This window comes from Hemicordylus capensis, chromosome 1, assembly GCF_027244095.1.
Source record: "Hemicordylus capensis ecotype Gifberg chromosome 1, rHemCap1.1.pri, whole genome shotgun sequence".
NCBI classification, from domain to species: Eukaryota; Metazoa; Chordata; class Lepidosauria; order Squamata; family Cordylidae; genus Hemicordylus; species Hemicordylus capensis.
In genome coordinates, this window is record NC_069657.1 from 114559566 (window position 1) to 114585413 (window position 25848).

The 25848-nt window shown below is 42.9% G+C and overlaps 1 protein-coding gene across 11 annotated transcripts in view; it reads left to right on the plus strand.

Moving 5' to 3' along the window:
• The first annotated feature begins 257 nt into the window (after positions 1-257).
• Positions 258-25848, plus strand: part of BTBD10 (BTB domain containing 10) — a 45241-nt gene continuing 19650 nt past the window's right edge. Inside the window, exons 1-2 of one of the 11 annotated variants that reach the window (XM_053271764.1) lie at positions 379-517; positions 18748-18877. In XM_053271764.1, the coding sequence (XP_053127739.1) occupies positions 18777-18877 (101 nt within the window). In that variant the 5' untranslated portion in view covers positions 379-517; positions 18748-18776. The other 10 variants (XM_053271725.1, XM_053271734.1, XM_053271770.1 and 7 more) reach the window with 10 other exon arrangements.

The window sequence follows — 25848 nt, forward strand, 5'->3', positions numbered from 1 at the left end:
ACATTCTGTTATTGTTACAGAACCAGCAGGTGGTGGTAGTGCTGCGGAGTCTGGTGTGGAGTAGCACAAGAGCGCCTATGTAGGAGACGAGAGGGACTCTTTTGCCCGAGAGCAACAACTGGGTGAAGCCCATACAGACGGAAGCTTGTCCCTTAAAGGTTCTTTCTCTCTTACACTTCTATACCACCCTATCCATCCAAAGGCTCTGGGAGGTGTACACCCTTTAAGGAAGGGGGCGGGGAATGAAGAATGCACAGGAATGAGCCCGCCCACTTCATGCTTCCCGGTGGCCTGTTGGGCTCTTGGGAGCAACGATTCATTTGTGTCTGGAGTGCAAAGCCGACGCTGCTGCTGGGAGGGGCCCGAGTGAGACGACGAGGATGGAGCTGGAGCCCCCGCATTCCAGACTCGCCAGGAGGAAGAACCTGTTGCCGCTGGACAGGTCCCTCTCTACTTTCCGCCTAGCTCAGAGCGGCTGCGTGGTCTTGGGTGTCAAGCAACCGGCCCTCCCCCTGCAGTAAGTCACGGAGCCCTCCTCCCATCATTTTTCTCTCTTCGCCCCCTCTCCCGCAAACTATCGCGAGCTTTCACGTATAGCCCTGGCCAGTTCCTCGCGAGAGCTGCCTGCGGAACGGGCCTGGTTGGTATAGCAGCAGTTTACTGTAACCGGTAGAGGAGTGCAGCCCCGACGTTGGGCGCAGCAGGTGAGGAGGCAGCGGCGGAGGAAGGCGGGAGGGCGGCGGCCTAGGCTATGGGGCTCTGCGAGAGGAGCGAGGGCGCTGAGTGGACGGGCCGAGCGTCTTTCCTGCAGGGCGGAGGCGACGGCGCCCCGTGGATGCCGGTGTAAGCCAGGCTGAGGGGCGACAGGTGAGGCTCCAGAAAGGCGCCGGAGTTACGAAGCTGCTGCCGGAGACCCTGAGACAGCGGTTGTGTGTGTGTGGGGGGGTGTCGATGATGGTGGTGGTGTCCGCCTTTGGTCGTCTGGCGACGTGTTGGTGGCCAGCGCCGTGTTGCGGGGGTGCTGAGAAGGAATCAGCCGAGGCTCTTCGGGGGTGGTGGAGAGGATCGTCATGCGTCTTCCTGCTGCTTACGGTAGTTCCCTAGAGAGCCTTTAAAAGCGTTATGAAGCGCAGGGGATTCAGCAGGTGGAGAACACGCAGGAGGGGCTCGCTTGCGCCTACGCGTAGCCAGGCTGCATGGCTTGAATTTAGGGTGCTCCCTGGCTGCCTCGAACAAGCAGCAGAAGGAAGAGGGGGGCTGCCACCAAAGGGATAAATGTGTAGGATGCTCCAGAGGGCAGGAGCCAATGGAAAGAAGGGAGGTTGGCAGCCGTTAGGAGATACCCAGATGTTGTTGACTACTACTCCCAGAATCCCCAAGCAAAAGCCTTTGCAGCTGGGGATTCGGGGAGTTGTAGTTAACAGCTGGAAATCCCCGTTAGAGGGAACACTGCCTTCCATGTCGCTTTCTCTTAGAAAACTCCCAGTTCACTTCCAATGAACTTCGAAAATGCTGCTATTCTATTATGCACTTCAGAGTTGGCAGTAAATAAAGTTGTATCTGGAAATAGCCTAAGCAATTAAGTTTTAGCAAAAAAATAAATTTCTTTTGTATGTCCTCTTTTGGGAAAGATAATTGTGCAATCATTTGCATATGTTGGTGGCTTCTGCACAGATTGCAAGGAGTTTACTAGGGTAGCAGGTTCATGGCAAGGATGTAGTCAGCTTACATAAGTCTTAATCCTAAACACACTTTTTCATATAAGGGCTAGTAGAAACATAACATTTTCACACAAGTTTTTGACATTTCTGAGACTTTTTCTAAGTATGTGCCATGTACAAATGTGGGATTCGTTCAAGCAGGACAATATAAATGGTATGAGCCACACATACTTTAAAAGACCACTGCTTCCCTTATTGTCTTATCAAGACTCACTGTAAGAAGATGCAGTCACTAGCTTAGAAGGAAGTCTGTTAACAGCTATTAGTCCCTCCCATGACTGACACTGCACTGATAAGGGACAGAGAGCAAGTGAGTGGGCAGAGGTGGCTGCTCTCACACTGTAGGCAAAACTGTGGGCCCAGTCCTTCTCACCATGGTGCCTAGTGTGGGTGAACAAGAGAGGAGGTAGTATCAGCACTGCTTTCTCTTTTGTATACATGTTTTTATACATGCACACATCTGCCCATAGCAAATTTCAGAGTAGGAAATGTCGTTAATTTGAAAGTTAAAATTATTGAGCCTTATAAAAACTTTCCCCATCAGCTATTAGAAAATAAACAATTACTCTTCTTGCTTTCATTCATTCATTTATTTTAAATATTCATATACCACCCAAAACTTATGGGTGATTTACAATTAAAATGTTTAAAACATCAAATCAATTAACAATTAAAATCATTGAAAAAATTGAAAACCAATATTAAAAATATTATAACTATAAATCTAATCAAAAGCCTGGGAGAACAGATGCATCTTTAAAGACTTTTTAAAAGCTGTCAGAGATGGGGAGGCTCTTATTTCACTAGGGAGCGCATTCCATAGCCTTGGGGCAGCAACAGAGAAGGCTGGTCCCTGAGTAGCCACCAGACGAGCCGGTGACAAATGCAGATGGACCTCTCCTGATTATTTCAATGGGCGGTGGGGTTCATGACGAAGATGTTCTCTAAAATGCCCAGGGCCCAAGTTGTTTAGGGCTTTATAGGTTATGACCAACACTTTGTATTTTGCCCGGAAGCATATCAGCAGCCAGTGTAACTCCTTCAATACAGGAGTAATATGGTCTCTCCTAGATGACCCAGAGACCAGCCTGGCTGCCGCATTCTGGACCAACTGTAGTTTCTGGACTACGTACAAGGGCAGCCCCACTTAGAGCACATTTTAGTAATCCAGCCTGGAGGTTACCAGCATATGTACCAACGTTTTGAAGTTGTTCATCTCAAGAAACGGATGCAGCTGGTATATCAGCCGAAGCTGATAAAAAGCACTTCTTTACGCGCAGTATTTTTGGTTAGGAATTGGAATCAGCATCTGAGAATAAAGTGAGATCTGAAATTAGGAAAAGCAGGGAGTCGGTTTGAGGATTAAGATCACACAGGGAAATGGGTTCTGGAATTAGGAGGAGCAAGGTCCAAAAGCATGGAGTTGGCTGCTGTATGTTGTCATCCCTCTGAAACATTGTCATGCCTCTGAAACAACTTCTCATATGGAAAAGCCCCTCCACCTGTTTAAGTCAGCTGGGAGCAGGATTTTGAAACCTGGAAAAGAAACCTATCATGATATTAAGAGAATGTATATAGTTGAGAAAAGGGGCAGGTGAACATCAAAATGTCCCCTTCGTGAAGTTGTGTGGCCACTTACACATATCAAAAGAAAAGATATGCACCATAGGAAAAGAGGGCATATGTTTGCATATGGTAATATAAATGGATAGGTGAAATTGTATACATCATTTGTAAAACTTAAATTTTTTTAATGAGGGCAGACCCATTAATTCTACATTCATTCATTCATTCATTCATTCATTCATTTATTTATTTATATTTAGTAAGAGATTTAATATACCTCCCAATCCAAAGACTCAGAGCTGTGTACAAACAAGAGCAGCATCCAAGATTTAGCCGGGGCGGGGGGAATAAATAACCTCCCCCAGAAAATCAAAGGGCAAATGCCTGGCGGAAAAGAAATGTCTTCAATAAGGTTTTGAAGGCTGAAAGGGAGGAGGCAGACGGAATCTGGTGGGGGGAGAGAGAATTCCAAAGTGAAGGGGCAGCAGCATGCCCTACCACATGCCCTAGTACCAGGGTGGATAAAAATCAATGATTTTTTTAAAAAAAATAAAAAATCTGATTTTTAAAAATTTAAATCTGATTCTAAAAAAAAGCTTTTTGAGGGGAAAAAATCTATCTAAAGATAGTTTCCTATTTAAGATACACTATAGTCCAAAGGTATTCATCATGAAATAAGGATTAGTTTTTAATTATGTAGCATGAGGCTGTATATATGCAATGTTTAAATTTTTTGGTAAATGAATTCCATTAATCCATTCACCATGTCATGCTCTTCCAGAGGTTTCTGTAAGATTATTTTGGGCAATTTCTATCTAGAAGAGGACCAAAAATGAAACTTTCATCTGGTTGTAAATATTAAGATTACACCAGCAAGAATGAATCTTTATGTAAAAAACCATGATTTAAACCTAGTCTTACTGACTAGTGATTTAAATCGTGACTTAAATTGATTTGATTTAATTCAAATCCACCCTGTCTAGTACTATGGACCGCTCTGAGACAGGTGACCGAAAGAAAGGCAATCTGAAAATATAGGACAGGACTGGCCGGGAGAGGCGGTCCTGCAGGTAAGCAGGTGCTAAGACCCAAAGGGTTTTAAAAGTGAGAACTAGCACGTTGAATTGGACCTGGAAGCAAATAGGTAAACCAGTCCATCGACCACAAGAGAGGTGTCACACTATCATATCTCCTAGCGCTCATAAGCAGGTGGGTCGCCGCATTCTGGACCAACCGAAGCTTCCAGGTAGTCTTCAAAGGCAACCCCAGGTAGCGCACATTACAGTAATCCAGACGAGAGATGATGAGGGCATGAGTTATTGTTGCAAGGGCCTGTTAGTCGAGATAGGCAGACCAGCCGAAGCTGGGCAAAGGCACCTCTGGCCACGGCCTCCACCTGCTGCTTAAGCAGGAGCTGTGAGTCCAAGAGGACCGCCAAGTTGTGGACTACCTACTTAAAGGGCAGCGCAACCCCATCCAGGGAGAGACTCAGACTCAGCAATTGGCTAGATCGAGGAGTAAGCAAGAGCAGCTCAGTTTTGGAGGGATTAAGTCTGAGCTTGTTTTGGCCCATCCAGACCCCGACAGCCTCCAGACACTGGGCAAGCACAGAAACGGCATCTCTGGAGTGACCTGGGGTGGCAATATACAACTGAGTATCATTGGCATATTGATGGAATCTCACCCCAAATTGACAGATGACCTGCCCCAGTGGTTTCATGTAGATGTTAAAAAGAATGGGTGTGAGAACTGAGCCCTTGAGGCACCCCACAAAGGAGTAGCCACAGGGCAGAGCACTTGCCACCAATGCACACCTACAGAAAGTGCCCACTAAGGAAGGAATGGAACCACTGCAAAACAGTGCCCCCAATATCCATCTTGCGCAGGTGCTCCAGAAGGATACCATGGTTGATGATATCAAAAGCTGCTGAAAGATCTAAAAGAACCAAAAGAGGGGCGGTACCCTCCTCAAGGTCACGATACAAATCATCAACCAGAGCGACCAGTGCTGTTCCCATGCCATGCTGTGGCCTGAAACCTGACTGACAAGGATCTAGAAAATCAGCTTTACCCAGAGCTTTTTCAAGCTGGGCACATACAACCTTCTCCAAAACCTTTGCAAGGAAAGGAAGGTTGGAGATTGGTCTATAATTATCAAGGACCTCAGGATCAAGAGAAGTCTTCTTCAAAAGAGGATGCACCACAGCCTTTTTTTAAGGCTGCCGGCACAGACCCCTCATGAAGAGAAGAATTCACCAAGTCCTGAAGCCAGGATCTTACATTCCTGCCAGCTACTCTAATAAGCCAGGCGGGACAAGGGTCCAGGCTACAGGTTGCAACACCCGTACCATAGAGAATCCTGTCCATGTCCCCGGCCTCAGCATGCTCAAAAGTCTCACAAATGACTTCACAAGATGAAATCTCCATCATCTCATCAGATCCTGTGCAATTGGAGTCCCAACTCCCACCGAAGGCAAGTGACTTTATCAGCGAAGAATCTAGCAAACATGTCACAGTGGCCAGATGGAACCTCCATTGGATCTGCATCCCCAAGCAGGGTATGGGTAATCCGGAATAAGGCCACTAGACGAGAGTCAGCTGATGCAATAAGAGTGGAGAAGTGAGCGGACTTCGCCACCCTTATCGCCACGGAATACTCCCAAAGATAAGAGTAGCCATACTTGGTCAGATTTGGCATTAGTTTTCCTCCAGTGGCGTTCCAGGTGTCTCTTAAGGCACTTCATTTTCCAAAGCTCCTGAGTAAACCAAGGAAGCTGGGATCCACAATTCTTGCGAGCCCGCTCAGGGGCAATCTCATCCAGAGCCCTTGTGGCCTCAATGTCCCAGGCCTCAATGAGCTGTGCTGGAAAGGTGCCCACCGGATTGCTGGGAACATCCCCAAGAGCCCTCTAAAAACTATCAGGATCCATAAGGCGCTGGGGCAGACCATCAAAGTACAGTACCCCTGTGGAGGCAAGGAGGAGCAGTAATCTGCATATAGATCAGGAAGTGATCAGACCATTGCAAGGGAGAGATGGCTATATCCCCCATATTGTGTCCGCCCACATGAGTTGGTCCTGAGACTACCTGCGACAAGCCCATGGTTGCCATGGAGGCCATGAACTCCTGAGCACACACCGATGCCCCGCCAAGGGCCGGAAGGTTGAAGTCCCCCAAGATCATAAGTCTAGGAGTCTTAACCACCACCCCCGCCAGGAGGTCAAGGAGCTAGAAGAGGGCAGAGGCTGAGCAGCGGCGTGGCCGGTACATCAACAGAATCCCAACATCACGAGAAGGCATTCACAACCAGTCATCTGTGCGGCAGGGCCCCTGACCGCCAGCAGGCGGAGGCCTCTGATTTTAGTGGTTACTGAATGTTTAAAAGTCCTCAACCTGATGTACTATGGGGCAGGCAGACACTATTACAAGGTGCAGTTGGTGATTGAGACAGTGAATGTAGGGAATAGTTTTCCCTGTTTTATCATGTATATGCCTTTGCACACCACCAGATTTCCCCGACATCATGTTGGCACCATAACAGCACTTCACAATGAGCTCAGGAGAACTGAAACTACAGTCAGACAGATCTTTGAGCAGAACATCACGTTGATGAGACTACTAAGCTTGTCCAAGGCCAGAAGATTTCAACAGGGTTACCTTAAGTGGCACAGCGGGGAAATGCTTGACTAACAAGCAGAAGGTTGCTGGTTCAAATCCCCGCTGGTACTATATCAGGCAGCAGCGATATAGGAAGATGCTGAAAGGCATCATCTCACACTGTGAGGGAGGAGGAATGGGTAAACCTCTCCTGTATTCTACCAGGAAAAGGAAACCACAGGGCTCTGTGGGCGCCAGAGGTCGAAATTGACTTAATGGCACGCTTTACCTTACAACTGAAAGGTCTCCTACACTAGCAGAGTTGAGCATTTCATCTGCTTTCAGGCCATAGAAACCCACCTTGCTGTTCTTGTACAGTACATTGAATAAACTTGTTCAATTACCATGCTACTCATGATGGAGATTCTCTCATTTTGTATTATGAGGGATGTAAATAAGTAAATCCTTTATTACAGTCATTGACTAGATGTTATGGGGGATGTATACATTGCACTGGCAGGGATACCTTCAACTATAGCTTTCAGTTGTGGGTCATGTTCAGTTGTGTAAAGGAAAAGAGCAATAAACAACCCTTCATCACCACCATCAGTTTATGTCAGATTTATTTCTTTTTCAAATTTGTATACCACCATAAGCTTCCATCTCTGGGCAGTTTGAGTTGGAACCATGACCAGCACAGCTACATAGAAGCAGTTCATGTATTGCTAGGAACTTCATGCATTCTACTACTTTGGGGATATGATACCTGCTTTTCTGAGCCTGCTCTGAAACTAAAAGGGTGTGAATTTCTTCCTTTCTGACTTCTGCTTCTGTTTTTTCTATGCAGTCACTCCCATAATGTGGGCTCTAGATAAGCAATGGATGGGAAATCCTTCTCTCTTTGACTTCCAGTTGTTAAAGCCAGTATCAGAGAAAGGTTGTTCCATGCTTTCATCCTCCCTCTATGTATTCTGTAAGGGTAGCAGAAAACCCTGTCACTGGAACTGGAGTATTCCAACCAGGGGCATCCATTATGTCAACTGCTCCTGAAGCACTGCTCCCTGTCTCCAATTTTGACTTTTGGATACCTGGGAAACATGGTTGAGAGGGATGTGTGCCATCTGGATCCTCTGGGGTATTTTGGAATCATTTCTCCACAAATTTTGTCATCCTTGCAATGACCATTCTGTCCCAGAACCAGATTTCAACTGTGCAGCAGAGCAGGAATGTTCTTGCTGAGAACCAAGCTTTATTACTTCCTTCATTACAAAGGAAGTAATTGCAAGCAGAAATGCAGAATGTATGTGCTTCTCAAATAACTGTGCTCAGTATGTTGGCCCCTTCAGATAAACTTAAGCAGAAATACAGAACAAATGTGTGCCACTTGAAATCTGTGCCCAATAAAATGGCCCCTTTGAAGGAATGCAAGTACCAAATGTGGAATGTGTGTGCGCCACTCAAAGATCTGTGTCCAGTAAATGGGCTCCTTTATGCATGTGTGGACAAATGCAGAATGAATGTGTGTCACTCAAAGCTTTATGCCCAGTAAGTTGGTTCTTTCTAGGGATGTGCACCAAGTTTCTTTGGCACCGGCGGGGGTAGTCCTTTAAGGGCGGGGGAGGGTGCACTCACCGCTCCTGCCGCATATCCCCTGCCGGTGCTCCGTTACTTTTAAGCCCCTCGGGGTGGCAGTGTTCCTCCCTGCTGCCCTGTTTATGTCCTCGGCCAGAAGTGGCCGGAAGAAGCAAGCGTGCGTGCGCCCGTCGCATGCCCACATGGCAAATGGGTGTGTGCTTGCTTTTTTCCGGCCAAGGATATAAACGGGGTGGTAGGGAGGAATGTTGCTGTCCCAAAGGGCTTAAAAGTAATGGAGTGCCGGCAGGGGATATGTGGTGGGAGGGGTGAGTGCACACACCCCCTTAAAGGACTACCCCTGCTGGTGCCAAAGCACTGAAACAGCCCCCGGAGCTGAAATGTTTCGGAGGCCTTCATAATGCACTCATTCTGCATTTCTGCTTGAATTTAGTTAGAAAGAACTTCTTTCTAACTAAATTCAAGCAGAAATGCAGAATGAGTGTGTGCCACCCAAAGCCATGTAATTTGGCCTCCTCAAAGTAAACTCAAGCACAAAATAGAGAATGAAGGTATGCTGCTCAAAGCAGTGCTGTATATATGAAGGGTCAGTGCCCTTAACCCCACACCTTCCTAAGCCCCTCCTGCTATGTGGGGCCTCCCAGGAAAGGCACCTGTGTATCTTTAAGTGAGCATTCTGAGCAAAGGGATCTGGCCCAGTTTTTGAGCTGTGGGCCCATTTAAAGCTAAGGTTCAAGGAAATACTGAAGCATTTTCTATCCAGTAGCAGAAAGAGTTAATGAAGACTTCATGCCCTGTTCCTTTCTGCTATCTTATGCCTCTCAAGCAACAGCTGTGGCCAGGCCAATTGGCTCTCCTCCTCTAGTCATATGTTCCTCCTGCTCAGCAATTGAATTCAATTGCAGAGGCTGTTCTCACCAAAGAGTGTGTGTGATCTCCTTCCTTCCCTGCTTGAACTGCTGTGTGTGGGGGGGTTTTTCCCCCTCAGAAAGAGATGCTTTTCTCCCTCGCAACTTCAAAACCTGTTTGTGTACTGATTTGTTTTAACTTTTAAAACACTTTCCCCTGTGGCTTGTATGCATGGGGAGTGGGAGAGAATGGGGGTTAATGCTCTTCTAGCAGAATTGCCCCCACCCCCAATTTGGTTTGACGTCTTTTTGTGGCAGTGGGTGCTAGATAAGTAGTTTGCTGACGTTAATCTGATCTGTGGTCTTTTTGTTCTTGTGCCTTGGCTATGTGAAAAAATATACTGCTTCTCAACAATAACAAATCTCAGAATGGTATTCATAACAAAACATTTAAGAAATGACTTTTTGCTCATTTGTGTGTGTGTGTGTGTGTGTGTGTGTGTGTGTGTGGAGTTGGCGGGGTGTGTGGGGGAAGAATAATAGAGAATCCTACATTGTTTGCTACAGTCTGATTAGATCTCTACTTTGTTTTATTATCTATTATATATTTTGAAGAATGTGTGCAAAATAAAGTCATACTTACTGATGACCAAAATTTGCATACACAATCCTGCCACTGAAATTGACTGAATGCCAATTGGCTACTTGCTTTCTGAATGGTTAAATTTTTTTAAAAAATTCTAATTAGAAATTCTGAATATCATGCTTCCCTATGGATATATGGACACCAAATTTTGCATGGACAATCCTGCCACTAAAATTAGCTGAATGTGCTACTTGTTACATTGGAATATACTGGGGAACAGGTTTAAATATTTTTGTGTGTGTGAATAAATTCTGAATATAATCAGCAGATTTTGAGTGTTCTCTACATATTTTAAACACTCAATCAGATCAGTAATTCAAAAACATCATCTTGTCCGAGAGAAGCAGAAGATCTTTCTCAGATTCAAATTTGCTATGATTCAGATTTACCATATATGGTAATTATTCAATTAAATGAATAATGTTTCAAGTTGAAATCTTACAAATGTCAAACTGTTTCTTTTACTTTCCTTTTGCAAGCGCTTTAATAAAATTCTATCACATGTATTTATCAGTGTAATCTACATAAAATGACTTTGCTTGGTCAGCTACATGCCTCACCTACTAGTTCAAAATACATATACTACTCTTTTGTTTAAAAGTCCCCAAGGCAGCAAAAGGTATGAGTAAATGGTGATCTACTCCAGTATGGCTCTCCTCATAGGAGTTAGTGGCTATTTTGTTTTGCTCAGTGCTTATAAAAACAGTTAGCATAAATCATTGCCATATTTTTTCATAAGCTTACAGTGCAGTAAAACAGCCCCAAATTAAGTTGCCTTTCTCTCCTGTGCTTGAAATACTTCCTTCCTTATCCTTCAATCTTAAGAAACTGGGGTAACTCCATGTATGTCATTCTGCTGTCTGGTTCTAAATCATATTGTTGGAGAGATATACAAGTTGGAAGAATTGGAAGCCCACATCTGAATTCTCACCACCACCCCCTCACCCCCTTAGAAGGCAGCTGATTGTGGAGCAATTGTCCCAGGTAGTGCATTATTAGGAGGTGAGGTGAGGGGTCTTTAAATGCCAACCCAGCACTGATGAAAGAATCCCTGTGGAGAATCCCTGGAGTGTCCATGAGTGGGCTGGGAGTGATGGAGGGCAGTCTGAAAATAAGTGCAGAGTGGCACAGAAGAAATGTAGGGATGGGGGGCAGGTTGTAGTTCCACCCAGGGGAAGGGTCCTCTGCTCTTGTGGGACACTCAGCTACAGCCCCCAAACATCCCTGTGCACCATCCTGGCTGCCCTATGCTTGTTCTTATCCTCCCCGTGTCACTCCCTGCTTTTCTGGATGCTCCTGGAATTCTCTGCCCTTGCTCAGCTTTCCCTGCACCAGTGCTGGGTAGGTGTTTAAAGACCCCTCCCCAAACACTGTACTACCTGAGCCAAATGTCTTGTGATCAGCTGCCTCCTCATGGGGTGGGATGGGAATTCTGATTTGAGTTTCCAGTTCTTCCAACTTTTGCACATATATTCTTGCCCAAACTGTTTGCAAGTAGGTAGCATTTCCTTCTGTTTTGGCATACATAGCATTTCATGTGGCTAAAAGTCAACATAAATATGCATGTGTTATGTGCACACATAGAGGTGCATTTTCTTATATCCTGCCTTTCCTTCAAGTCACTTAGGGCAGAGGGCATGGTTCCACCACCCGGCTTTTAATCTCCAGATATATTCTAAACAATCCTGCGAGGCAGATTAGAATCATAGAGGTTAGGAGGAGAGAGAGTATCTGTCCTAAGGTCACCCAGTGAGGTTTATGGCTGAATAGGAAAGGATTTGACCCAGGTCTCCTAACATCTGGACCATTATAGCACTCTGGCTCTCAGCTGTGTGGGTATTGACTACAAGAGAAAAAGGGAGATAGAAATCTTCATTTTTAGATATTAAACAATATTTGCTGGCATAAACTTAAATCAGTAAATGTTGTTGTTTTAATCATAGGGACTCCTGCAAACTATTCTCACCCTGGGTGGCCCTACAAAAGATAGGGACAGTCCCGGTTAAGGAAGCCCTACCCACACTCTGATCTGCCCCAGGGCACCGCCTCCTGACTCCCACTGGCCCTTTTAAGTAAATGCGCGCAAACAAACACACACAACAGAATGGCTGTGCTACTCCCAAGAAATCGGCGCAGTAAGGTGTCTCCCTCAAAGTAAATGCAAGCACAAATGCAGAATGAACTACTATTTAAAAATCCATTAAGCAAGCCGGCCCCTTGAAGGAAACGATGCAAAATTGTTTTAAAATCTGTGTGTGCTGTTTCTCTCCGCTAGAGCACTCAGAACCACGTGCCCCGTCACCAGATCTCCGCGCAAATATCCCTCCTCGTGCACGAAACAGTCCCTTGTCTCCCTTCTTAGCCCCACCCCATCTCTCCAATCCCTCCTTCTCTGCTTGTCATTGGCTGAGGGGTGTGCCGATCGAGGCTGGCTGATAGGCTCTTCTCCAGGCATTTTCATCCGCTGAGTAGTCAGTCCGCCTCTGCACTACATACCCCTCAGCCAATGACAAGCAAAGGAGGTGGGAGGGCGGGATTGCCTCGCTCGTCGCGTCTTCCACTTCTCCCCTCGGTTTCCTCCGTCAGGCAGCAGGCGCTCCCCCCGCCCCCTTCTTCGGTGGGGACGACGACAACGGCAATCGCGACGCTGACAGTAAGTTGGTACAGCCACCGCCCAGGCTCCGGCCGGGACTGCTGTAATGGAGCTGGGAAATCTTTGATTGGGGCGGTCCGTATTTGGCCCCAGCATAGATGCGGGCCTGCTTCCTATTCTCTCCGCACGCAGTACCATTGGAGAGCTGTTTGTATGTGGCTTCTCTTGTCTAAATGCCTTGTTACGAGTAGCACCCTCACCCCTTGCATTCGACATTCTGCAATTTTCGGAGCGGGGGGGGAGGCTTGTGTAAATCCCCCCCCCCGTAAAACCATGTCGCTGGGAGTACTGCTTACACAAGTACTCTTGGAGCTGATGAGATGGAGATGATTGACAAACGGGAACAGTACAATATATGGGGTTTAGTCAAAAGATTGCTCTGTTTCAAAACTTTAAGCTGAAACATTTCCTTTATGGGAGATATTGCTTGTGCATTTTCTCTTCCCTGCTTGTTGATGGATAAGGACACTTGTTTGCGTCATTGTTGTGGGGGGGGGGGTGTCTAGAACTCTGCTGCACCAACAGTAGTTTATGCTGATGTTTGGTGTCTTGAGAGAATCAATATGATAGTTTAGGTTTAAATCATTTGGATGCTTACTTGGGAAGGTGAGCTGGGATGTTTGTTTTGTGAATAGTTCTTGTAACCTATTCTGCTCAAGGTTGAACAACCTATTAAAGAAGAATACAGTGAGGTCTAGTAGTTCTTGCATTGTTAACTTTGTCATTGTATCTTGTTTATCAAGTATTTCTTGAATCATTTGAGTACCTCTTGTCGCTCAGTTTGTGTCGCTGAATATTTTCTATACGATACTTTTGAAATATCTTCTCTTTAAATGTCCTTACAAAAATAGAACTATTTTTTTCCAGTAGATGCTTGTCCAGTCGCTAACGAGTTATTTTGTCAATCATTTTGTTTTTATAATTATTACAAGGCACACAGAAATTGTATGTGTCCCTTCCACTACCTCTCACTGTCCGGTATTGGTGTACCTATAGACCTCTTTTTGACTTAAGAGTTAGTATTATATTTAGGTTGGACTATTCCAAGGATACACATCAACAGATCACTGTTTGGAGTAATCTACAGAATCGCACATCTGGTCAATATACAAAGTTCCAGTTTGTATTGCTGTTTTAAAGAGGCAAATGCTTCTTTAGATCTTTTCTTCTGAAAACAGCGTTTATTTAGTGAGGGGCCTATGCATCCTCTGTACTATGAGAGTCAAATTTCAATCTAAAAAATAAAACCTTATCCTGGTATTTTACACAACAAGCCTTTGTGTTCTCCATTTGCTCTACTTCCTCAAAACCCATGACTTCATTATTTTTCTTTAAAGGCTCTCATTGTTTTCCCCAAGATATTTTTAGCCACTGAACTATAATGTTTAAACCATTATCTGTGATTCCCTATGCCTTGTTTTGGGAGAAAATGCTTTATATCATTTTCAGCACAGGAACATAGAACAGTATTTGGGCTTTAAAGTAGTGAGAGGCTTAAATTCAGTCAGAAATTTTCTGATAAACAGTTCTACTTTGGAAAGTCCAAATGTACTTTTAATTTTTTAATTTTTATATATGTATAATTTTAAGGGAATGTTCAAATGTATTTATAATGTATCGGATAATTCTTTCTACTGTGAGATACTGTTTTTTATGTGGGTTGATAGAAAACAAACATGAATAGAAAATTAACTTTTTAAAACTTCAACACAGAGATGGAAGTTTTCTAGAGTAACTTTCTCTTCTATATTGCTTTCAGATGGCAGAAATAGTGAGCCACCCATCTTCTCCCCAACCCCATTAGCCCAACTTTGAGGTGAATTCCCTACCCATTGGTGCGCCAAAAAAAAAAAAAAAGAATACATAGGAAGCTGCCTTATACTGAGTCAGACCACTGGTCCACCTAACACAGTATTATCTACTCTGACTGACAAACCACTCTCAAGGCTTCAGACAGGAATTCACAGCTTTATCTTGAGATGACATGGATTGAGCCGGGCCCTTTCTTCATGAAAACTGAGATATCACCCTATCACCTGCAACACCCAATTAGTTTATACTAGTCCTACAGTCCAAGTTTCTTAAATTAATACATGTGAGTGGCATCCAGGCTAGTGTTCTGCAAGTGCAAAGTTCCTTTCCATCACTCTGTTTTCTTTGAACCCGCTGTCCCCACCACCCGTACTGCATCTTGTGCTGTTGCCAAGTGGATCCTGATCCTTGGGAATGGGTTTTCCAGGGATTCTGGTACCCACAGTGGTAAGGAGGAGGTGATGAAATTTCTCAGCCCCAAATTGTAAACATCAGTGCAACTGCTGTTCTGCCTATGTAAAAATGTGTCACAAGGAATCCATTACCTCGTGTGAAAGCAAAATTCAGTGCATGGGAAGGGTGATGGCGGGACGTGAAGATACACTTTCAGGGACAGGGAAAGTGGGTTCCCCCCCCCCTTTCTGTGTGTGTGTGTGTGTGTGTGTGTGTTTTAATCAATTTGAAAAGTTCTATGACAACCAGAACTTGTGTGTGCTTTAATGCCAAACTAGCTAACCTTGCACAGAGCATCTGTGCAGTAGTGCACTGAGCCTGTGCCGCCCCCCGCTGCGCTCTCGGCCACCCCCCGCCCGCCCCCGAGCCAACTGTCAAACTGCTTTCCAGCCACCCTGCAAAACTCCCTGCTGCTCCGGAACACTCTCCTCTGTCAGCCAGTCGCCTAATCTCTGCCACATCCCCATGCATGGCCCGTTTAGGAGAATTAATAATCTAGAAAAATGGCCTAATAACTACTAATCAGTCTCTTTGTTATGGTCTAACTATTTTTATAGTGCCATCCATGTAAATGGTGCTTTATAGAATTGATTAACAAAAAAGGCAGGCTGCTGTTAGAGGAACATGAGGCATGAGGGAACAAAGCAGGAGGATTGTCAGCAGTATTGGTGACAGCAGAAGGGTTGAGAAGAACAGAGTGGAGATTTTTATGTTGGGCAGTGAAAGGTTTTTCCGTAATACTGGCAAAGAGAGTTTCTGGGGGGGGGGATTAGATTATGAGGAGTTGAGTAGACTTGAAAGAGAGGAAAGCTAATTTGAAATGTTATGCCAGGAGGAGTAAAATCTCTCACCCATTCAGTTGAACACAACTGGCTTTATGTTTAAATTGGGCCCTGGGCTGCTGTTCATGTAGTGTTGCAAGCTGATGGTCCCTGGTGGTGCTCCTAAACTGGGCCAAAGTTGAGACAGCAGGAGTAAACAAGCTCTTTCAGAAGACTAAGGAAATGACAGATTCGCTTGAAATGCTGTGACACACACACAAGAAGTGGCATATCATCTTCATTCATATGTGAGAGAGGGTTAAGCTTTCTAATAGGTGTGTCATTTACTACTACTGGTAAATGTTTTTTAAAAAAACAATCAGAGCTCAAATAAGGCAAAGTTATACAATGAGATCATGCTGATAGCATGAATGCCATTGATTAACTATGGTGTAGCCTTTGCCAGAGCTATGCACAACCTTCTGCCCAGAAGTTCAGACTTTGTCCCTTTCACATGATCATATCTTTAACGGTCAGTCTTTAGGTACTTCACCTATCTCACTGATTTAAATCTAGTAGGTGAGGCCTGTTGTTGATCAGGCAAAGTCATTTTGCGTAGATCACACTGACAGATTAAATATATGTAATAGATATAGGTAACATGTGACTCTCTAGATCAGGCTTCCCCAAACTGCAGCCCTCCAGATGTTGCTGAACTACAGCTCCTATCATCCCCAACTGTAATAAGTTGTGGCTAGGGGCTGGGAGTTGTAGTTCAAGTTCTGGAAGCTACACGTTGCTTACCCTGTCTAAGGTGTGTTCTGAATTTATGAAGATAGGGACCCTCCTGCAGTGTGGACTTGTATAAACCATTCCAAAAACCATAGATCTTAGCTGTAAAATGCCGCAAGAATAACCAGAATGTAGTTACAATTTGTTACATTAGTAAGCATGCTATCTCCATACTGTTTAGCCTTTTCTGTTCTTTCTTTCTTTTTGGCTTCTTTGTACTGTTCTTGTCATCTTTGTACAACATGGTCTCATGTGTACAGTGCTCATAAGCCACTTTCGGAACAGGAAACACTTGCTGACATCCAGACTACTGTTAGCAGAAATTTCCTCTGCAAATGAAAAAGGCATTACACTAGCAGAAGGGATCCTTGTGCTAGCACAACACTCCTTCCAGTTGTGGAAGAGACATTTTGCTGGGGGAATGTTAGCCTGGATGTTGGATACTGACTGAAGCAAGCTTATGGTGTTTTGTGCTCTTGTGTGGTACTTTGATTGATCAAATTAACCTTAATATGCAAGTTAAGAAATACAATAATGCAGTGCAACGATTCAGCTTGCAGGTTACTGACCATGGCCAAACAAAAAAATCTATCTTTGATGTGAACAGTTAGTGTTGTTTCAGTGTTTTGTAGAAAGGAGTTTCTTTTGCTATTTTTAATTGTACTTTTTGTTCCAAAATAACATCCTCTAAGAAGTTGTCTTGGTGTCTGCATATTTAGCCGCCTTGCAGCTCGGTCATAATTAGGTTTACTTCACAAGTGAGTCCCATTGACATTTCACCTTTGGCTGTACAATGGTTTTGGCTTCACCTGAAGCGTTTGGTACAGTGCCATAGTCCCCATTTTCTACTGTAACTAAGCTTAAGAATGTGCAGTGCAGGAGGTTGCAGAGAGGAGGAGGGATTGGTGAAAATTTCCCCTTCCCCTGTGCATGAAGTGTTCCTCTCGTGCAAGTCTTATTCTGGATGCTGCTTAGTGTTTTGAAATGTGTGTACCGTGTTGGGAACTATACCTAGGCAAGATAAATCAACTGTACCACGAATACATAAACAATGTTGATAACTGCTTTTTTTAGACATGCGTCTCTCTCTCTCTCTTTCTTAATGAAGGCTTGTTTATGTGAAGTGCTTTACACACTGAAACAGGACTATAAAAATGCAATTTTTAAGGTAGAATCCAAAGAACCATGCAATTTGTTCTCTAGACCTGCCTCAAATAGTAGAACCCTCATCACCCAATTCCTTGATTGCATGACAAACTACTTGAACTTAGAGTTTCAAAGCAGTACATGTGGGGTTTTGGAGAGATGGAGTGGTCAGCTTCTCAAAGGGAAATTTGGAAAATTGTAGCTGAGTAGCACAAGCCTGAAGTGGGAAGTTTTGCAAAGGTATGATCTCATTTAACTCCAGTCTAGCCTTGAAACGTTTGGATTTTCTTTCCTAAGCTGTTGCTAGCATGCAGCTAATAGTTAACGCTGAATAGGTTTTTTCATGGTAGTAGTAACTAGAGGTGCCTGTGAGTGGTAAACACTAATTAAAACTGATGTCCAGTAGTGAAAATATGTCTTTGCCATCGCTGGATTGAAGTATAAAGTCTGTCTGTGCAACTGGATTGCTGATGAGGGATGGGAACCGCCTTGGGATTGTTTTAATGCAAGGCGGTACACAAATTTAACAATAAATGTGCACGGAACTGGTTATCCTGGCTGGCTCAAATCTGGACAGGATTTGAGCCAGATTCGAGTTCAAACTGAACCACCCCTTGGTTTCCCCAACCTTAAAAAGGCTCCATTAAACGAAGCCCTGCTGGCGGTGGAGCTCTGTCATTGGGAGACCGCTGCGGCAGCGGAGACTTGGGAGGTGGGGGGTGGGGGGGCTTTTCCAACCACCCTGTTGGCCTCCCAAATGACAGTCCGGGCTGGCTTCAGCTCAATTCAGGAGTCTGCGCTTGCACAGAGGCCCAAACTGGGTGGCAGCTGGTGGGGCAATTTGGGTGATGATGCAAATAGCCTCTGTGCACGTCCAGAGGCCTCTCTAAGGGCCTCTGCCATCCCGGACTGTCGTTTGGGAGGCCAACAGGGTGGTTGGAAAAGCCCCCCCCCCCCAAGTCTCTGCTGCCACAGTGGCCACCTCCGCTACTGGCAGCAGGGTTGGTTTAAAGGTAAAGGAAAGCCTTTCACCTCCCCATTCCCCCCACCCCGCAAAGAACATCTCTAATTTTGCATTTGTTTTGTTCTGCATGGCATGCTTAAAGGTCAACACTACTCTTTTAATGTAGATTATGAGTACTGGCTGTCTGCTTTTCAGAGCAGTAGTGTGAGGAAGCTTGGAGTGGAATGGCAGGACGGCCTCATCCTTATGACAGTAACTCCAGTGATCCAGAGAACTGTGATCGAAAATTGCATAGTAGACCCCGTAAACTTTGTAAGCATTCAAGGTAGGTGGTACGTACAGCATCTCAAAACTTCAACCAGATTCTGAAAGCAATTATATTGTGGCTCTATCCTAAAAACAGCTGATATTATCTTGAAGTAACAGAAGATAAACATTCTAAGATAATGTTTTGCTTTTAATACTTTCATTGGGCTTGTTAATATCAATTCACATCTGCTATCCCTAATAACTGGAGAATTCAATTGATGGTGCTTTAATGATGTTTTATATAATTAGATTTCTACATGGATTGATAAAATAATTGTAAATTGAACAGATTCTTCACTAGGTATACACTTGAACACATAAGGCATCGTGAGTTATGATCAAATGAGTATTTGAATAGCTTTTGCTTTGGCTGTCTGACAAACTTGTTTAATCACAGAAATCTATTTTGCCATAATTTTACTCTTAAGTTTATATATGCATACCTGAAGGCACTTGATAGCAGAAATAAATGCTTTATAGCATATATTGTATTTGTAAGTAATGCTAAGCAATGCAGAACCGTATTTGGCAAATGACTGCTTTGAGTGCCTTTGCATACAGTGCCTTGGATCAAAAATTCTATACCTTAATTGGCTTTCAGAACTGTCCTCTCAGAATTACCATACTTACTGTAGAGATGGGAAAAAGAGGTATAGATTATAGAATGTTACTGTCTCATCAGGTATCAATTCAGAGTTGAGTCTGGGAATAGAATATATGGTGTCCTGCTCATCTGAGCACTGTAACCTTGCTACTTTAGTACTAGTAGTATACTTTTAGTTTAAGTCTTGAAACAGCTTTGGTTCAATCACCTAAGAAGTCACTTTATTTACATCCTATCTAGAATGCTATGGTCATTTGGAAATGACCTTTAAAGAGTGCTTGCTGTGCATCAGATAGAATAAATTACATAAACTTGTTTTTGGAGGATGCTCTCCAGTTTGGGAGTTGGCTGTTTCTGGAAAATCTACTTGGATCTTAGATTGTGTATTTTCCAGAAATAATGTAAAATTTGATTTAAGCAGGTGTTTACGTAATGGGGATATGTAAGATCAGGTGGCTAGGTTTACTTACACACGCATACACGGGTGGATAAGTTTACCAAAAAAACCCACACACAGACACACACACACACACTGCATTAAAAGGTAAAGTTGTGCCGTTGAGTCAGTGTTAGCTCCTGATGACCACAGAGCCATATGGTTTGCTTTGGTAGCAGGGGTGTAATTACTCTTAGGCAAGGGGAGGTGGCTGCCTGGGGCGCCCCACGCCTCAAGGGGCCCCCCAGAGGCAAGTCACATGTGAAGTGTGTGTGTGTGTGTGTGTGTGTGTGTGTGTGTGTGTGTGTGTGTTGTATCAGCAAGGGGCCCACTTTAAAATTTTGTCTCTGGGCCCACTCCAGCCTTGTTATGCCCCTGTTTGGTAGAATACAGGAGGGGTTTACCATTGCCATCTCCTGTGCAGTATGAGATGATGCCTCAGCATCTTCCTAATGCTGCTGCCTGTTACAGGCGTTTTCGTGGGGGTTGAAACCAGCAACCTCTTGCTCCCTATGCAGGTTACTTCCCCACTGCACCGTTAGGTGGCTACACACTGCATTAGACACTGTAAAAATTGCTTGACCTGAGTTGGAAGAAAATTGACACCTAGATTTTTTTTAAAAATCCATGTTAATAAGCTTTTCAGAAAACACTAAGGACGTTTACCAAACACGACTATGTATAGAACTAGTTAATTATACTATAGCATTCAGATACAAAAACAGCATGTGCTAAACTAAGTTCAAAACATTCAGTAGGTTACCTTCTGAATTAGTCTTCAGGCAGACTTTGTTGTGAAAGAGAAAGAAATATTTGATAAATATGTATAAGACATGGCTTTGGGAGGGTTTAGACAAGATAGTTATTTAAAAATTGTTTTATATCCCATCTCAATGGACCTTCAATTTACATTAAAAGAAAACAAAAATAAGTCTTAAAAAGTGAAGAGAGGAAAGATGTGTTAAATTAAATACTTTGATAATGCACATTTTGCCACAGAAGGTCTTGTAATCGTCTCCGATTAAGATTTTATTGAAATGCATTGGACAACTTAATATACTTTTCCTTGGCACATCTTTGAGGTTTGCCTCCCTGATCTTCCCTCAGTTTGCAATTCTTTGGAAAAACAATTCAGTGACCCAATGTAGCACTTGTGATCTCAGTGTTTAGGAGATCAGACTTGTGTGCTTTCTTCATTAACTCCTTCTTCTTTCACATGTGTGGATTCTAGCCTCCCTTCACTGGTTAGCATTAACCATTCATTGTACAGCATTACATCTGCACCTAGTGCTAATCATAGTTAACATTAATTGTGGCCTAAATCCTGACTTACAAGGTAGCCATGATTACCACCTGTTCATGGGACGCTGCACTATGGCTGATGATAATTGGGGATGGGAGGGGAAACTGAATAGGTGGAAGGAGTGTACCAGCTTGCAGCAGATTTTCAATATCCTAATCACAGGAAGATCTAGACTTGCATGGAGCAGTATTGAAGAGTCTGAAAGGCACCAGACAAGGACATTAAGTCTATCTATTGAAAAGTTTATTTGGTCGACAAGATTTAAAATCTATTATTATAAATCATGCAATTCAGAAAAAGGTTTTTAAAATAGGTTTATTTGAACAAGACGTAAAAAAGCTAATTGGTTTTAATGTAAAAATTGCGGTTTCAGGATGTCTTGTAAATACCTTGTGAAACACTAGTTATGTGGTTAATTTTTAAAACATTGTGGGAAAACTCATTGCCAAAAAATAAGTAAATCAAAACATCCTAGGGTTTGATTGCAAAAGCCCCTCTGCCACCACCTGCCATTCATGGCTGTTGACCTGCTTTGTGTGTATGTATACATTGAGAGCCAGTAATAGATCTGTATAATGAGAGAGAGAATAAATATGGCCAAGTGGAAATGGAGCTAAACTGAATGAATCTTATACTCATTAGATGGGGAATATTTGTGGAAGCTTTGATACTTTACACACTCTTGTTCTCATGTAACAAACAACAGATAACAGTTAATAAAATGTATCGGGTTATTTACTTGGAGCTGAATGTCTCTTCTTGTGAAGGCATAGCCTTTCATGCACAGCAGCTTATGTTCTGGAGCAAGTCTAGAAATAATTAAACACATTTTAGCTATGTTGTGTTCATGAAATTCTGTCTTGTCCCTTCAGAAATCAGTGACCTAGATCCTGATTTGTGGTGGTGTAACTGAAAAACATTGGAACTGAAAAAGAAATGTTCTGTTCAGAGCACTTGCAGTAGCTCTGCTTGTTTGCACATGCAGTTTCTTCTCAAGTATTGTTTTCTCCACTCTGTTTTAAATAGATAATGATTAAGTGGCTTTTATTAAAGTTGTTTCGATGTGAATTCCTGTCCAGGCAAACCATAACAGTGCAGAAGTCCTTGGATAGTTTGTACTGCCTTGAATGGCCATAAAATCAGTCATGAAAGATGTGTGATAGTTTATTGAAACCTAACAAGCTGGCAGGACTAGAAATAGCTTCACAGATGGCACTTGGCAATATACCAAGCTGCTCTTCTCTTATGCGCTCAGTAATCTGTCTGTCAACTCTGTTAGCCAATGGCTGCTTAAGGACGAGGAAATGGTAAGCATGAATTCAGCTTACAGGAGGCTGTGAGGTCAGACGTCAGCACTGCACTATGCACGGCTGAGTCAGTGGCTGTGAGAAAATGAATTGAATTAATATCTAGGGGGCTTGCGTCTCTGGGTATTTAATGGACTGAATAGCTGTAACAGGATTGCTACCCTTGAGGGGAAAGGGAAAGAGGATGCTAGAAACTGAGGCTGGCTAATGGTGCAATGGAGTACTGAGAGGAGGATGGAAATAGCAAATATGCTGAACTTAGCAAGTAATGCCAAAGGATGCTGAGCTGGCTTCCAGACCTGCCGCCTGGAAAGGAACAGATTTCCTTTGTACTTTGGTCTCAGTATTTTCCCCATGTTTGTGTGTGTCTTCCCTGCTGTACACAAAAAGCAGGTGCGTAACCATTGTTAATCTGATTATCTGAACAGCAGTTAGCAGGGATGGGAATACAGTAAAGGAGATGAACTATCCTTTTGTGTAGCCTGATCAGTTTAAATGTCTGACAAAGAGCGCTGTGTGTGTAATTTTATGTCTGAAGGAAAGGCTGTAATATAAACAAATGTTATACTGGTGGCCTTAATATTTATTTCTCTCGGAACTGAAACTTGTAAATGTGCATAAATACAGTTTATCTGAAGGTGCTTGTCTTAAGTTTGTTTGGTTGACTACTAGCTTTTTAAACCCATGACAGAATACTGCTTTTTATATTTGAAAAATTATTTTTTAAAATAGATGTAACATTTATAATTTGAAATTATTTTAGCCACAAGGACAATAGAGAGATGGCTAGTTAAAATGTTTTCTTTGAAAGCACCAAGTTGTTTAAAAGGAAGACTAAAATCTGTGTTTAGCAACCTTCAGATATCTAGAATTTAAATGGATACAGTGTTCTGTCATTGATTATTGTTGGTCACTAAACACCTTTCTTGACAATATGAAAATAGATCATGGCTGTTAAAGCTGCCAACGTCTGCTGTTTTGGGTAGATGTTGTTTTTCAGCTGCTCTTACTTAAACTGTTATGGCTTGTCTGTAGAACTGTTGCTTTTTAATTTTTAATTGGCTTTACTGTTTTATAGTGCATGTGATAGGTGCACTAATTATTACTTCATAGGAAAGACATCATACAGAATAGTTTAAAATAAGGGAGTCAAAACATTAAAATTGTCTTCAATTCTGGTTCAGGTTCATCAGTATTTTTTTAACTTTCTGGTTCAGACACTTAAACACAGGGGGGGAAGGGGGATACACACACACACACACACACACACACACACACACACACACACACACTTTTAACATATATCCAGCAGGAAAGTAAAACATATACAACTAAAAAGCAGAGTATATGCTCATTGAAACACTTATTTTGAACCAATTACCACTTCAGTTCAGGTTCAGGGTAACTGAAAGTACTGAGATTTCTGTTCCTATACAAAATAACTGATAGAACTGAAAGGTATTGCTTTTTGATTACTGTAGTTTGCAACTGAAGCGCAGGTTTACATGAACCACTATCCAGAGACCCCCTGAAATTGCTTGTATGGTAGCCACTTGTGAGTCAAAACTTTCATCTGTTGCCACCATGCTGTTCCTCTGCCCTGCAACAAAATGTTGTTGTGTGTGGTTTGTTATTGTGTGGAGAAGCATAATTGGTGCCATCAGTCCATGTAGCAAGCTGCTGCACATGAACAACTTAAAGTAACTTCCATATGGAAACAATTTAAGGAGGTCCATTTTGTGTCATAAATACTTTCAAAGTATATACAACTTGTAGACTTCAGGTGAGTGAAGGACAAATATCTGAATATCATTGCCAGTTTGTCCTTGGACTGCAATGAAACAAGTTCTGAGTATAACTTTCTTCTGAATGTATTAACTGCATTCACATCCGTTGACACAACTTTGAACTTAGATTAATACCAAAAGAGAGAGGCAAACTTGGTCTAGCACCCATTCACTTCTCCATTTCAGAATTGGGTCAAGACCTAACATCTCTGTAAGAATTATGTTTGTGTGTTCAGTAACACAGATTGCTTTGTAAAAGCGGTCACTGAGAAATTCAGCTATTGACTCTTAAAATAATGAGGGCAACAGCTTCAAAAGCCAGTAATTTTAAAATGATGCATGTAAGTTAAGGGCTACAGATCTCCCCTCCCTTCCGCTTTTAGAACTGACTGTGGTTACCCATTGTCTAACACAAATTATCTGCACAAATGGGAATGCTAACACAGTTGATTCCAAACGATGTAGCAATGAGCACAAACTGTGGTTAACAATAACTTCAGTGCTGACAGTCATAGTAATAATAAATAATGATGGCTGCAAAACAGAATGGGGAGTACCTTGGATTTTTTTAAAAATTTAAATTAGATTTTAAAAATTTAAATCTGATTTTAATTTAGAAAAAAATATTAAAAAGAACCTATAATCATGAATGTGAAGCATAACTCATAATTATATTCTGTGTACTTGTTAACAGCAGTATATGGGGTTGAGAAATAACAAAACTGTTCAGTCCTGCTAACTGGGTGAAGAGGAACCTTTTTAAAATGGTGATTTTCTTTATTTAGAAGTGGGAGAGTAACTGGCCCTTTCTACCCCCAGCACAGTACCCCTCCAGTGGCTGTTGCTGGTGTCTATCATGTTTCTTTTCAGACTGTGATCCCTTTGGGGACAGGAATCTATCTTCTCTTATTTATTTATTATTTCTCTGTGTAAACCGCTTTGGAAACGTTTGTTGAAAAGTGGAACATAAATATTTTTTGTTATCAACCCTATTCTACAGATGTTGTAAATGCAACACACACACAGTCAAGACTTACCCAGCTCTTTCTCTCTCTCTCTCTCTCTCTCTCTCTCTAAAAGTGCAAAGACATTAGGCCCATTCACATGTTATGTTCAACACTCATACAACGAGTGTATAATATATACAGGCACAGATCTTATACAGTTACACTCATTAACATGTTATGTTGATTGTAGGTACAGCAGTACATTTTCTACCGATGCATTTGAAGGGCCTGTATCCGCGTTCACTTTAAAAATGAACGCAGGTACGGCAGTTCACACACACATGTACAAGTATATAGACTAAAGTCTGAATCAGGCTAAAGAAGGATAATGAATTAATAGAGAACTGGGGGTGATGGAGTAGATCTGAGCAAGAAGGAAGAGCCTAGATATAAATGTAAGGGGTAGGAGAGGGGAATAGAAATGAAGCCAAAAGTGAACAGGACATATTCATGAATCTGAAGGAAACATTTTCTGAATGTATCCTCCATTGTAGATGGGAAATGCCTATTGTGGCAGCAGGCTGTAAAAGAGACTCCACTTGG